We start from the raw sequence: 15,972 nt of genomic DNA, 5'->3' as shown, positions 1-15,972 counted from the left end.
CTATTCACTAAATCTCCAACAAATTGCTTGGGCCTGTCAGTTCAGTGAGACTTGGTTTCAGCCCATTTATCTAAATGTAGCTAAAACGTATCCTGTCATGGCTTCTCAGTGCATCCTCATACTGTTACCTTGAGGATCTACCCTTTAAAATCATTGAAACACCAGGTCAAGTTTTGTATAGTGACCAATCCAAACTGGGTGCCTGCTAGGTTTCAGAGTAAATCCAGACAACCCTTGACCTGGATTCTGAATACTAATCTCTAATAAAGAAAAGTCTCTTCAGGCAGGTTTTTTAACTGAACTGCCTGAAATAAATATTTTACTTATCACAAAATTAAATTTGGAAACATTGTCAGTCAACCTTTGACTAAGTTGAGGAAAGTTATAATGGATGAAATGTAGTGAGCAGGTGCTGAGGTGTTTTGGGGATAAGGAGATAAAACAAGTTGATTACAACTTGTTGAACCTTGACTGTTGTTTAATAAGTATAGTTTCCCAGCCCAGTCCCAGCAAAAGATTACAATTACCTCAAATGGATTGACTTTCTTTCCATTGTTTGTGGGCCCTAATCCAGTCCTGCCTTCTAACCCTATTTGACCTGAAGATCACACTTGGTCTTAATTCCCTGTTTGTGACTCTACAACACCAACTTGCATTTGTACCTTTTAACATGGTGAAAGTCTCATGAGGCGCTTCACAGGTGTATTATCAAACAAAATTTAACACCGCGAAGTGATATCAGGACAGGTAAGACTGTCGTAAAAGAGGACGGAAGGGTGGAGAGGTTTATGGGGGGAATTCCACAAGAGTGACTAATCTTTGGTAATTGTGCAAAATATTTAACCTTGGCCTTGTCTTTGTTGAATTAGAATGCAAAAGGTGCTACTTTTGTAGCTTGTTATGGACAAAGAAATAGACAAATCGCTAAAAAATGTTTTGCATTGGGGGAGAGTGGATTTTAGTAAAATAAGGCAGGATCTGGCCAAGGTAGACTGGGAACAGCTACTTGTGGGGAAAGCTACAGAGGAGCAGTGGGGGGGCGTTCAAAAAGGAAATGGGGAGAGTATAGGCTCAGCATGTTCCCTCTAGGGTGATAGGAAGGAGTAACAAGACCAGAGAACCATGGATGACCAGAGATATTCAGGATACGATGAGAAGGAAAAGAGAGGCTTTTAGCAGGTACAAGGGGAGCAAATCAGCAGAGGCATTAGTGGAGTACAGAAAGTGCAGGGTGGAGCTTAAGAAAGCAATTAGGAGAGCAAAGAGGGGAGATGAGAAAGCTCTGGCTGGTAAAAGTAGGGAAAAATCCCAAGATATTCTAGAAGTATATCAATGGGAAGAGGATAACCAGGGAAAGAGTAGAGACCAAGGGGGCAATCTATGGGTGGAGCCAGAGGACATCGCTAGAGTGTTGAACGAATACTTCACATCCGCCTTCATCCAAGAGAATGAGGATGAAGGTACCGAACTTGAGGAGAGAGACTGCGAGGTTCTCGAGCAAATGGATATAGGGAGTGACATGGTTTTGGAGGTGTTGGCAGGCTTAAAAGTGGACAAATCTCCAGGTCTGGATGATTTGTGTCCCAGACTGCTGAGGAGTTCGCAGGGGCTCTGACCCAAATTTTTAATTCCTCATTGGCCACGGGGGAGGTACCAGAGGACTGGAGAACAGCTAATGTGGTTCTGCTATTTAAGAAGGGTTGTAGAGATAAGCCAGGGAACTACAGGCCAGTGAGCCTCACGTCAGTGGTAGGGAAACTATTGGAGAAAATTCTGAAGGAGAGAATCTATCTCCACTTGGAGAGGCAAGGTTTGATCGGGGATAGTCAGCTTAGCTTTGTCAGAGGGAGGTCATGCCTAACAAATTTGATTGAATTTTTTGAGGAGGTGACCAGGTGTGTAGATGAGGGTAGTGCAGTTGATGTAGTTTATATAGATTTCAGAAAAGCCTTTGACAAGTTCCCACATGGGAGACTTATAAAGAAGGCAAATGCACATGGGATACAGGGTCATTTGATGAGGTGCATTCAAAATTGGCTTAGTTGTAGGAGACAGAGGGTGATGACAGAATGATGCTTTAGTGACTGGAAGCCAGTGTCCGGTGGTGTACCACAGGGATCTGTGCTAGGCCCCCTATTATTCGTCATTTATATAAACGACATAGATGACTATTGGGGGGGCTGGGGGCTGGGGGCGGGGGTGGGGGGGGGGGTTAGGATTAGTAAGTTTGCGGATGACACAAAGATTGGCCGAATGGTTAACAGTGAGATTGAGTGTCTTGGGCTACAGGAAGATATAAACAGGATATATCTGTAAATGCGCAGATAAGTGGCAGATGCAATTTAACTCTGAAAAGTGTGAGGCGATACACTTTGGAAGGAGTAATTTGACAAGGAAGTATTCTATGAACGGCATGACACTAGGAAGTTCTGAGAGACAAAGGGACCTTGGCGTGTGTGTCCATAGATCTCTGAAGGCAGAGGGACATGTTAGTGGGGTGGTGAAAAAGGCATATGGGACACTTTCCTTTATCAATCGAGGCGTAGATTACAAAAGTAGGGAGGTCATGTTGGAGTTGTATAGAACCTTGGTGAGGCCACAGCTGGAGTAGTGTGTGCAGTTCTGGTCGCCACATTATAGGAAGGATGTGATTGCACTGGAGGGGGTGCAGAGGAGATTCACCAGGCTGTTGCCTGGGATGAAACATTTAAGTTATGAAGAGAGGTTGGATAGACTTGGGTAGTTTTTGTTGGAGCAGAGAAGACTGAGGGGAGACCTGATCGAGGTGTACAAGATTATGAGGGGCGTGGACAGGGTGGATAGGGAGCAGCTGTTCCCTTTAGTTGAAGGGTCAGTCACGAGAGGGAATATAAGTTCAAGGTGAAGGGCAGGAAGTTTAGGGGGGATGTGAGGAAAAACTTTTTTACCCAGAGGGTGGTGACGGTCTGGAATGCGCTGCCTGGGAAGGTGGTGGAGGCGGGTTGCCTCACATCCTTCAAAAAGTACCTGGATAAGCACTTGGCACATCATAACATTCAAGGCTATGGGCCAAGTGCTGGTAAATGGGATTAGGTCGGTAGGTCAGGTGTTTCTCACGTGTCGGTGCAGACTCGAAGGGCCGAAGGACCTCTTCTGCACTGTGAGATTCTGTGATTCACCACCATAAATCCTTGCAGTTGTTTCATTAATTGTGACTGCAGAATAATGTTACACTGATGCAGTACAAATAGATCAAAGAATTTACAGATAAAAACACTGCATCTCTTTCCCTCAAAGTGGCAAACAGGTAGTGGTGCAGCAGATAACAGCACATAATCTGTAATATATCTACAGTTCTCTCGCACCAGATGCAGTTCAGATAGAATGACGTTGGTCTTAATCAGGTAGATCTCAAGTTGCTTTGGTTTTACACTGGCTGTGGAACAACAGTTTCCATAAGTTATCATTTTAATTTTTTAAACTCAATAACATTAGAAAATGTCATCAGCTTTTGGAGACCAGCGATTGGACCTACAAGCATCATGAAGAATTGCACCTACCTAAACAAAGAACTTTGCAGAGCCACGGTACAACTGAGTATTGCTAGTTCTAAGCAAGTGACGGTATCAGACCATTTATGATGCATGTTGTAAATTAATTCTGCTTTGAACAAATGCAGTTTAACAAAAGCTAGAATTTAAGTATTCCAATCTTTTGTTTTTATAAAGTCACCTGTGAAACTAACATGAGTTTGAACCTAGAGTGGCCAGCAAATGGAATGTGATGCTATAAAGCAAGTTTCTCTGCAGGCCAGTAAATGGGTTAAGAATTACATTATTAATATCTCTAGTCACATACAGCTCCTGTTGGAGTCAGTTAGCCCAGTTGGCTGGACGGCTGGTTTATGATACAGTGTGACGCCAACAGCGCAGTTTAATTTCCATATCGACTGAGGTCATCCATGAATTCTCAACCTCACCCCTTGACTGAGGTGTGGTGACCCTCAGGTTAAACTCTCTGCCAGTTGTCTCTCTCTCCAATGAGAGAGCAGTTTATGGTCCCCTAGGACAACGGTGACTTTCACAGCCCCTGAGCTGAATGCGCTGGCAATTTAGATTGGAGTGGGTGGGGGCATTGTAACATACTCAGTGTAAAATCTTTTTAGTGTAAATAGTGTAAATAAATCAGTGTAAATACTCAGTTATTTATTCTAGTCTCCATTCAGAGGATTTAAAAAAAAATTAACTTTCTTCTTCAGTCTCTGATTTAAAAATATCAATTCAACTCTTCGCAATAGATCCTTGTACCTAACAAAAATCATCAAATGAGAGGATACAGATTAGGAATTATTTATCAGCCACTGTGGAGGCATGTTGCATTCAAATGCTTATCATCTCATCTGAACGTGTCTGTATGCAGTAAACAAAGCTAATAAGGTCCTTAGATTCTAACCAAATCTGTAAATTTATATTTAACCACTTGGATTGTCTCTCTTTTAGAAATGCTGCTACAGGTTGATTTATGAACATTTTATATTCATAGTATGATTTAATTTGAGTCTTTTAACCACCAAAAGTAAACATTTAACAAAGAAAAACAAGAACCACTACATTTTACGAAGTGGGTTGTCAAACTAAATGGTACAGTGGTGCCCTCTCATTGGGAAAACCATATTCCCCTGTTAAATCAGGCTTTGGCTAGAACTAAAGGTCTGAGTAGAGAGAAAAAAGGTTGAAATAATGTTGTGCTGTGAGGGTTGCAATTAAAGTTAGGTCTATGCCACGCTAATTCACTGGCGTATCAGAGTTTAAGTAGGAACCAGGACCAGAGAATAATAAAGCTTATGTCCTCTGTTCCAGTACAAAGCCTGCTGTATCACTGACTTTGTCCACTGTAATAGGAACTTGCAATTATATAACACCTTTCACATCCCCAGGATGTCACAAAGCATTTCATAGTCAATGAACTATTTAAGTGTTGCCCTGTGGTAACATAGGCAAATGTTGCAGCCAATTTGCACACAGCAAGCTCCCAAGAAAGCAGTAAGGTAAGTGACCAGATTGTTTTTGTGGGGACAATGTTGGCTAGGACAAAATATTAATGAGAAGGAGGAAGTTTAAATGTAATTTTTGGGGAACACTTGTTATGTTGTTCCTATTTCCTTTGGTTGCCAAATATCTGGAGTGCATCCTTTTCTATGTTGACTCCCAAATATAGAATTTGTTCTCTCAAACATGTTCGCAGAAAGAGAATGATTGCTGGTCAATCAAACAGGCTATAATATTGCATTTACACAACCATATGTCAATTCATACCTAAGCTAGGTTTAATATGCTACTTTGTTCAAATCAGATTAATTGAAGTGCTTTGGCCTAGAAAAGCATCAATGTATTTAAATGGGTTTTATTGTAATAGCACAAGTCAAATCATATGGAAATCTGTTTTTTATGTTTGGTGCTTTGGATAAAATAAGCAGATTAGGTCACTAATTTATAGAAGATATGATGATGCATGAGCTTCACTGTGCTTAGACCTCCTAAATTGTTTTTATTCACTTTAATGCGTTTGCTTATTTACGGTGATGAAATTTGTTTGAATCATTTTCATGCTTCTTCATTTTTTGCCCATTTCTGTTATCATCATAAAGCCCATGGTCAAAACCAAGCTGCTTGTCAAAGTATGTCTGGTTTCCATTTGCTTCTATTTGAGAATGGTAATAATGATGCCCAAAATCTCTTTCGTGAGGCCAAGAATAATTTCCATAGCCACCATGGTGAATGCTGAAACCCCTCTCATAAGGGCAATAATTATCTATCCATTCATTCTTCACGTGCTGAGATGAAGCAGAAAGACCTTTCCAATGGGTTTTCACATCTCTATTAGAATCCATGAGATGATTTTTACGTTTACAGTGCTTGTCTTTGGGATGTACAATGACCACTGTGTTGCTTTCCTTTATTTTGTGCTTTGCTTCATCACTGAAGACTTCAGAGCAACTAGACAGCTGATTACCCAAATCTGACACATTGCTAAGCTTTTTCCCAGATCCTTCACCATCCCATAAGTCTTTCCTCTGGTGCCCCCTACTAGGTTTGCCAGAATTGTTAAGTTCTTCCTTTAACTTGCTTTCATTTTCTTTCCAAGGATATTTTAGCTCACTCCTGGATCCACTGGGAGCTGGCTTTGTGTCATTGCTGCATGTTTGAGATTTTTTGTTAGGCTTGTGGTTCAAGGCTTCTTGGTGAATTCCTGACTTGCAATTTGACCAGCTGGGCACAGCACTGAACTCACAAGCGTCATCCTTATGTATGTGCTTTACTGTTTTGTTTGATTGCTTCAGCTCATCTGTGTATTCTTGCTTGGGACAATCTGGTTCAATCTTGGTTACCTTGCAATGAGATTTCAGTTGGGGGTTGTACTTCTTGCTTGAATTCCTGCACTGATTACTGTCCTCTAGCCTTGGTTGAGCCAAATTGTCCTGAGTGTTTTTAATTGAAATTTTCCAGTTGGTAGTGGGATTTTTCCATGGTTCTTTGGAGCCTGAATGGGAAGATATCCACAGATCCTTGGTGCTGGAATACAGATTCTCAGGGTTACTGACCAATTTCCCCTCTTGGTTTTTAAAGTCATAGACAGAGGCAACACAACTTTTCTCTGAGACACCAACTATATCTTTTAAGTACAGTTGACTCCCACCGGTTAAATCTTTCCGAAAATCCAACTGGCTGCCTGAATCCTTCCACTGCACCTGGAACTCTCTGTTATAGTCGTTCAGCTGATGGTTAGCACTACTGCTGGAGGCTTTCTGCTTGGCACCAGACTTGCCTATGGTGATTGTCCACCTGTAATTGCTGTCGTGGTCATAATCGTGCCACCTGTTTTGTGGTGTGACGCTAACCTTGGTGCAAAGGTGGCTCGATTTATTCTTCAAATCTATTCGGAAGCTTTCCCCATTGTCAGAGACTATCCTCCGCCACTCAGAGTGGTTTCCTGAGCCGCTGGTACCAAGGCAGATATTTCCACGGGTGAGATCTGAAGGGCAGGCAAGCTGATGGTAATCCAGCAAACAACTGACAAAATCTTCATAGCTGTAAAGCTGACGGCGAATCTGCCGATCCACAGTGGTGACCTTACGCGAGTGTCGATTGCACCGGTAATCATTGTAGCCACCTAGATGCTGGTTATGTAAGTGTGCACCACAATCTTGGGTCACGGTAATTTGCAATGATCCAGATTCATGGGATGTTGTGCCCTTTTCCCTGACAGGGCTGTGCTGTCCTTCGGAGTCAACAGGAGTCATGTCTATCAGTGAGGTCGTGAATGGAAACTTGTTGGTTTGTGATCTCAAAGGCTCATTTGCTCCAGTAAGTGACTTGTGCTTCTCCTCATCAGTGATTTTCTGTGCCATCTTAATCTTCTTCCATTCTTCAGTCTCCACTTTTTGAAAGCCCTCCTTTCCGGCGACAGCTTCACCTGGTTTCTTTCGTTCATTTTCTTCCACGTGTTCACATTTCAGCCTTTTCTGGTAACAGTTTGCTGTGTCGCTCTCAGGAAGCTGTCTCTTTCGAAACCTCATTTCTTTTTGCAAGAACAACTATAAACAAACAAAAACAGTAAAGTCAATGTCTGGCAAAGGTGATGGTGATTAGGCCCATTTCATATCTACAAAATATTTACTGGCAAATATATTAGTCACCGCAAGACAAAACAAACATCTGACATTCCATTTCCCATTCTCGGGATGTGAGTATCGCTGGAAAGTCCAGCATTTATCGCCCATCCTTAATTTAAGTTGAGAAGATGGTTGTGAACCTTCTTGAACTGCTGCAATCCATGCAGTATAGGTACAGGGAGAGACAGTGGTGTAGTGGTAATGTGATTGTACTAGTAATCCAAAGGCCCAGGTTAATACTTTGGGCACATAGGTTCAAATCTCACTGTGGTAGCTGGTGGAATTTAATTTTACTTCTAATTAAAAATCTGGAATTGAAAACTCAGTAATAGTAACCATGAAACTATCATTGATTGTCATAAAAAACCTTTTAGGGAAGGAAATCTGATATCCTTACCTGATCTACTCTGCATGTGACTTCAGGCCCACAGTAATGTGTTTGACTCTTAACTGCCCTCTGAAATGGCCTAGCAAGCCATTCAGTTCAAGGGTAATTAGGGGTGGACAACAAATGCTAGCCTTGCAGGCAAGCAGTTCCAGGGTTTTGATCCAATGACAATGAAGGATTGGTGATTTAGTTCCAAGTCAGGAGCTTATGCAACTTGGAGGGGAAGTTGTAGATGATAGTGTTCCTACTAGGTGCACCCACTGCTCTCATCCTTATAGCTGGTGGAGTCACAGGCTTGAGAAATACTGTCAAAGAAATCTTGGCAAGTTGCTCCAGTGCATTCTACAGATAGGATATACTGCAGCCACAATATACCAATGGTGGGGGTGAATGATTAAGCTACTGGATTGGGTAGTATCAAGCAGACTGTTTTTCCTAGATGTTGAGCTACTTGAGAGTTTTTGCAGCTGCATCCAAGTGGAGAGTTTTTCATCGCACCCCTGGTATGTGAGTTGTTGGGGAGGCTTAAGGGGGTCAGGATCCAGGCCCTTGCCATACAACACCCAGTCTCTGAACTGCTTCAGTAGCCATGCTATTTATTTAGGCTGGTCAAGTTGAGTTTTTGGTCAATGGTCAGCCCTAGGATACTAATGGTGAAGGATTTGGCAATGGCACTGGTGTTGAATGTCGAGTTCCTCTCTTGGTAGAGATGGGCATTGCCTGGCAGTTGTGTGATGCAAATGTCTGGATGTTGTCCAGGTCTTGCTGTAAGTGGGTGTGGACTACCTCATTATCTGAGGAGTTACAAATGTGCAATGATAAGCAAACAGCTCAACTTCATACCTTACCCATCTGGAACTTTGTTACTGGTACATTAATACAACAACCTTGGAAAAAACCTCTATAATATCGATATAGTAGCAACAGAGCAAACAAAACATGAAACAAAGATATTCACTGCCAAAATAAGTTGAATTAAGTCGGCCTCCCTTTGCACCAAATAATGGCCCAGAGAATGCTGAACTTCCCTATGCCAGCATTCCCTAATGCCACTCTCTTCCTCTCCTCCGCCATTTCCATGAAATAAGGACATTTGGCAAAGCAAACAGCAGGAGCTGAGTGTGTGAGAAATTCCAGGTGAAGAGAAGTGAATATTTATGGATTACCTATCAAGGGCAATCTAGAGAAATCTAAAGGCTTTGGAGGTGGTCTAGAGGAGATTTACTAGAATGGTGTGAGGGATGATGGACCTCAGTTATGTGGAGAGACTGAAAAACCTGGGATTGTTCCTCTTAGAGCAGAGAAGGTTAAGTGTTTAATAGAGGTGTTGAAAATTATGAAGGATTTTGATCATAATGAATAAGGAGAAACTGGTGGGTCCAGAAAGTGGTAGGTTGGTAACCAGAAAGCACAGATTTATATTGATCAGCAAACAAACCAGAGAGAAGACAAGGACTTTTTTTTAATGCAGCAAGCTATGGTCTGGAATGTATTGCCTGAAAGGATGTTGGAAGCAGAATCAGTAATAATTTTCAAAAAGAAATTGGATTAGATCCTGTGGTAGGAATGTTTGCGGGGCTATGAGGAAAGAGCAGGGGGTGTGGGACTAATTGGATAGCTCATTCAAAGAGCCAGCATAGACACAATGGGCTGAATGGCCACTTCCTCTGTTGCATGATTCTAAAGTGTTGCAGGGTATTTTAATTAAGAGCCAACCTACTCTAGGAAGTTATAATGCACGTTGAGCAGCCAGTCTATTATTGGTAATATCCTCCACAGAAATGTACAGTGTGAGGTTGAACTTCAGGTGGAAAAGACTTTATGTGCCTTTGTTTTGCATAATATGACAAGATCCTAACATTGTATAAAGGTAAATCATGTGATACTCACTATCAGGGTAATACAGGGACCAACAATTACCTTCCTCAGAGTGCGCATGCAAAAGAGACCTGTGTAATGGTAATGCACTATAGAACCTACTTACAATATAGTGTCATTTCCTTTGGTTTGTACTCTGTATAAAGGAAGATACCTGTCGCCTTACTTAAGACAGTCACTTTTGTTATCCAACATATGCATCCATAAGATAATTTACTTCTTTGGTTTCATTTAATTTATTGATTGCATAGGTTTAGCTTGGCTTTTCAAATATGCGTCAAGATATCGGCCACTCTGTTTGTGCAATCAATTGATATAAGGGAAAAGGGTGAGTCCTATCAACAGTTGGTGCCAAACTCAGTGAGTGGACAAAATAAGATTTGTTTTCAAAGAGGGTTAAATATTATCCAAGGTTCCTTGTGAAAACTTTGCAAAAAGCGCCTGCATTATTCTACAAGGGCATATAAAGTCATTCTCAACTGGCGGGGCTCCATTATACTCTGTTTGCTACTGATATGGAAAAATGACAGCTCAAAGTGTAAGGTAAGTTATCCTGCTGGGTTCATAATATTCCACAAATAGGGCAATCTAGTGTGCGACCAAAACCTGCAGGTAGGGTATACCCCAGATAACATGTTTCTCTGTCACAGTCAGTTTCACATTTCCATCCTTTCCATTGAGAGGAATTGGAGCCGAGGTTAACAGGTTAGCAGGATATGAAGTGGTTACTGTGCCAATAGTATGAAAGGGAGGAGTACTGATGATCCATTACACAGCACACCACATGTTACAGAGTGTTCGACACAACACAATCCCCTGAATACTAATCTCCTACATCTGAGTTTGCCATACTTTACTGTTTTTATTCAGTGTTATTTAGTGTTTTTATTTCACACACACACACAGTGTGTTTGGTGTCCTGTGGAAAAGCTTAGCAGAAGGTCGTGTTACCACCTTCTCTGGTGCAGATCTGTTTTGTTCACTATTTGTTTAGTGGCATCCACCATAAGCTATCCAGGCAGTAACAGCACAATGAGCAAGCCCAATGTTAACCATTCCTTCCTTCACCCATCTTTCCAAAGTACTGGGTCAATCATGGTGCCAACTTTCACATGCTGACAATGCAGGATACTTCCCACTCCACTGATCCATAAGGTGTTTGCTAAAGCCTTCCCAAGATCAGGATCTGGATGAGCCAGAACCTCCTTCAGCATAGTGCCCACAAAAGCAAATCTAACTTTCTGGCTGCCACTTGCATGTAAGTGCCTCCTCCCTCTCGGCTCCCACTCGCCTCCCCAGCTGGCACCAGTTAGATATGGGAGATGTAGAACTTTGACACCCCATTCAACCTCAGGTTCAGCTTCCTGTCTCTCATCACCTCCACTTTATTTTCTACCTCCCAACACTGCAACTCCACATCTCCTAGCCCACTCCCACAACAAAACCTTAGTCCATGCCTTAGTTATCTCGAGGTCTCCAACACTGCTCATTTGGCTCACTGCCTCAACCCTCTAGAAGCTACAACTTAATCAAAATGTTACAGGCTGCATCCTTGCTAGGATGCTCAGTCCAGCCATCCCTGTCCTCTCCAAACTCTACGGAGCTGATTTTGTCATTCAATTTCTTGGAGGGGCATGTTAGTGGGGTGGTGAAAAAGGCATATGGGACACTTGCCTTTATCAATCGAGGCATAGATTACAAAAGTAGGGAGATCATGTTGGAATTGTATAGAACCTTGGTGAGGCCACAGCTGGAGTAGTGTGTGCAGTTCTGGTCGCCACATTATAGGAAGGATATGATTGCACTGGAGGGGGTGCAGAGGAGATTCACCAGGATGTTGCCTGGGATGAAACATTTAAGTTATGAAAAGATGTTGGATAGACTTGGGTTGTTTTTGTTGGAGCAGAGAAGACTGAGGGGTGACCTGATCGAGGTGTACAAGATTATGAGGGGCATGGACAGGGTGGATAGGGAGCAGCTGTTCCCCTTAGTTGAAGGGTCAGTCACAAGGGAGCATAAGTTCAAGGTGAGGGGCAGGAGGTTTAGGGGGGATGTGAGGAAAAACTTTTTTACCCAGAGGGTGGTGACGGTCTGGAATGCACTGCCTCGGAGGGTGGTGGAGGCGGGTTGCCTCACATCCTTTAAAAAGTACCTGGATGAGCACTTGGCACATCATAACATTCAAGGCTATGAGCCAAGTGCTGGTAAATGGGATTAGGTAGGTAGGTCAGGTGTTTCTCACGTGTCGGTGCAGACTCGATGGGCTGAAGGGCCTCTTCTGCACTGTGATCCTGTGATTCTGTGTGATAGCCATTATTGAGACATGGTTGCAGGGTGGCCAAGGCTGGGACATGGGTATTGAAAGGTATTTGACATTTCAAAAAGATAGGAAGCTAGGAAAAGGTGGTGGGATAGCTCTGTTAATTAAGGATGTCATTAGTGCAGTATTGAGAAATGACCTTGACTTGAAACAGCAACATGTAGAATCATTTTGGGTAGAGATAAGAAATAGTGAAGTTAAGAGGTCACTTGTGGGAGCACTAACAGTAGTTACATGGTATGACAGGCTATACAGGAAGAAATAAATGGGGTGTGAAAAAAAGATGCAGCAATAATCAGGGTGACTTTAACCTACATGTAGATTTGCAGAGGCAGCCAGGAACATGAGTTCATAGAGTGTATTCGGGACAATTTCTTAGGGCAGTACTTTCTAGAGCCAACCAGGGAGCAGGGTATTCTGGACCTGGTAATCTATAACCCAGAAGAACAAGGGCAGGAGGCAATTGAGAATGCGACCACCTGCAAGCTCTTTTTGAAAAATTAACAAGCAAGGTGGATAATGGGGAACCTGTAGATGTGCTGTACTTGGATTTCCAGAAGACATTTGATAAGGTGCCACATCAAAGGTTACTCCACAAAATAAGATTACATGGTATAGGAGGGTAACATCATATTGGTATGGATAAAGGATAGGTTGGCTAACAGGAAGCAGGGAGTAGGGATGAATGGGTCTTTTTCGGGTTGGGAGGCTGTGACAAGTGGAATCTACATCAATGATTTGGATGGAAGGGTATGTTAGCTAAGTTTGCTGATGACACCAAAATAGGTAGGAAAGTAAGTGCCAAGAAGAGGTAAAGAGTCTGCAAAGGGATGTAGACAGGTTAAGAGAATGAGCAAAAGAATTGGCAGATGCAGTATATTGTGGGAAAATGTGAACTTGTCCATTTTGGCAGGAAGAATAGAAAAGCAGCGAATTATTTAAACAGAGAGAGATTGCAGAACTCAGTGGTACAGAGGGAGCTGGGTGTTGTACTTAAATCACAAATAGTCTGAAGATACAGCAAGTGATGAGGAAGGCAAATGGAATGTTGGTGTTTATTGCAAAGGGAATGGAACATAAAAGTAGGGAAGTTTTAGTGCAGCTATACAGGGCCTTGGCGAGGCCACATCTGGAATGCTGTGTACTGTTTTGGTTTCCTTATTTCAAGAAAGATATAATTGTGTTAGAAGCAGTTCAGAGAAGGTTCACTCGACTCATTCCTGGGATGAAGGGCTTATCTTTCTATGAAGAAAGGTTGAACAGGCTGGGCCGACACCGATCGGAGTTCAGAAGAATGAGAGGTGATCGTTTTGAAACATATAAGATCCTGAGGGGATTTGATAGGGTAAATACCGAGAGGATGTTTCCACTTGTCGGAGAGACTAGAACCAATGGACACAGTTTAAAAATAAGGGGTCTACCGTTTAAGATGGAAATGAGGAGACACTTTCTCTCACTCTCTCTTCCCTAGAAAGCAGTGGAGGCCAGGTCATTGAATTTATTCAGGACAGAATTGGATTTTTGGTAAACAAGAGTTATTGAGAGCAAATGGCAAAGTAGAGTTGAGACACAACCAAATCAGCCATGATCTTATTGAGTGGCAGAGCAGACTCGAAGGGCTGAATGGCCTCCTCCTGCTCCTAAATCCTATGTTCCTAGGGCCTGCACATTTCTGTAGCGCTATAGAAATGCATTTTGTTGTTATGACATCTGTCCTTGTATCTTTGCTGTGGGATAGGGCAGCTGGACACACCTGAACTTGAGGCACCACAAAACCAACCGGCCCAGCTGATTTTCAGCATTTATTTTGTCCATTTTCCCCCGATTTTATTTCCTTAAAACGGGGTGGGGAAATGACGATCTTCCACAGCCACAGAACAGGTAAACAGGAGATGCTGTCTGTGTCCTCACTCGCACCGAGTTCTGTTCAATCGTCACCCCATGCTCGCTGACCTACCTTAGCTCCCAGTTAGGCAACTCCTGAGTTTTACAATTTTCATCCTCGTTTTCAATCCCTCCATGGCCTCGCCCCTCCCCATCTCTGTAATTTCCTCCAGCCCCACATCTCTATAAGGTACCTGCGCTCCTCTAATTCTTGCCTCCTGAGTATCCCTGATTTTAATTGCTCTGCCATTGGTGGCCGTGCCTTCAGCTCTGCAATTCCCTCTCTAAACCTCTCCTTTAAGCCACTCCTTAAAACATAACTCTTTGACCAAACTGTTATCCATTTACCCTAACCCTATCACTGGCCCTTTACTTAGCTCTTCTTGTCCCAACAACCCCCCCCACCCCCCCACCTTTAAACCAGCTTATATTTCACCCCTTTCCTATTTTTACTTAGTTCTGTTGAAGGGTCATGAGGACTCGAAACATCAACTGTGCTCTTCTCCACCGATGCTGCCAGACCTGCTGAGTTTTTCCAGGTATTTCTGTTTTTGTTTTGGATTTCCAGCATCCGCAGTTCTTTGCTTTTACCCTAACAGTGCCTTACGTGGCTTGGTGTCAACCTTTGCTTTATAATGCCTTGAGATGTTTTATTTCATTACATTAAAGGCACCATATAAAGACAAGTTGTTGAGATTCACTGCTTTGAATGTCACCCAGCTGACAACAGGTTTTGATCTGCAGCTGAGATGCTCCACCTAGTGGCTCAACTAAGAATTGACAAGCTGAAATAAATCTGTTGGCTGAAGCAACAGTGTCTGGAAAATATATTTGGTGGTAAAATGTGTCCTGGTAACAAACATTGTTGGCAGTATCTTCATACTCTCTGGGGTCATTTTAACCTGATGGGATGGAATCGACTATCTGTTTAAGCTCTGCCTGAGAGAGTTTTATTTGTTATGTTTGGACAGTGCCATACAAGTAAGAGCATCTTTCCAAAAACATTTTAGTATGAGGTGCACATTATGTAATTTACTACTTCGCCCTTTCATTAGGAAGTCAAAAGTAGCATTTATATAGCAGCCGTACCATGTTCAAGACAGCTGTTTTGTTATGGAGCACAGAAACTAATTTGTGCACAACAAGGTACTACACATAGCAAATAACATAAATGACTCCCTATTTCGATCCCTTCCCCCCACCCCACCCCCACTAGGGCTATCTGTCCCTTGCTCGTCCTGCTTTCTATCCTTAATGTCACCATTAGCACATTCCTCAGCTAATATCACCACTGTCAACACCCCTTTGTCCTTTTGTCTATGACATCTTTGGCAATCTTTTCTTTGCCTCCACCTATCACTGGCCCTCTATCCAGCTCTACCTGTCCCACCCCCCACCCCAAACCAGCTTATATTTCACCTCATTTCTATATTTTTTAGTTCCGTTGAAGAGTCATACGGACTCGAAACGTTAACTGTGTTCCTCTCCGCAGATGCTGTCAGACCTGCTGAGTTTTTCCAACTATTTTTGTTTTTGTTTCAGATTTCCAGCATCCGCAGTATTTTGCTTTTATTTTGCATAAATAACCAGATGATCCCTATTTTGGTAATTGAAGGATGAAATTTGGACAGTGTGGGATCTTGCACAAAGAACAAAAGTTTGCATCTATGGCTGAATTGCTCCACCTAGTGGCCCAGTTAAGAATTGATTAAATAAATTAAACTTGCTCAGCAACCTCGGGAGGAAAGGGTACAAGACAATGGCTCAGATCTTCCAGTCTCCGGATGTTCAGAGACTGGACATACCCCAGAAAATGCGGGAGCCGTCAGAAATACCAATACAAGGAATCCG

At 42.6% G+C, this 15,972-nt stretch overlaps 1 protein-coding gene across 3 annotated transcripts in view; it reads right to left on the bottom strand.

Moving 5' to 3' along the window:
• The window catches only part of LOC144683992 (A-kinase anchor protein 17B-like), a 37,116-nt gene that overhangs the window by 3,553 nt on the left and 17,591 nt on the right, over nt 1-15,972 (bottom strand). For 2 of the 3 annotated variants that reach the window (XM_078547651.1, XM_078547652.1), the window contains exon 5: nt 5,367-7,573. In XM_078547651.1, the coding sequence (XP_078403777.1) occupies nt 5,549-7,573 (2,025 nt within the window). In that variant the 3' untranslated portion in view covers nt 5,367-5,548. Of the gene's footprint in view, nt 1-5,366; nt 7,574-15,972 lie in introns of those variants that run through there. The other variant, XM_078547653.1, reaches the window with a different exon arrangement.

The sequence above is a fragment of the Cetorhinus maximus genome, chromosome 8, assembly GCF_964194155.1.
Source record: "Cetorhinus maximus chromosome 8, sCetMax3.hap1.1, whole genome shotgun sequence".
In the NCBI taxonomy this organism is placed as follows: Eukaryota; Metazoa; Chordata; class Chondrichthyes; order Lamniformes; family Cetorhinidae; genus Cetorhinus; species Cetorhinus maximus.
The sequence above is the reverse complement of the archived record's forward strand: the minus strand, read 5'-3'. Positions and strand labels throughout refer to the sequence as shown.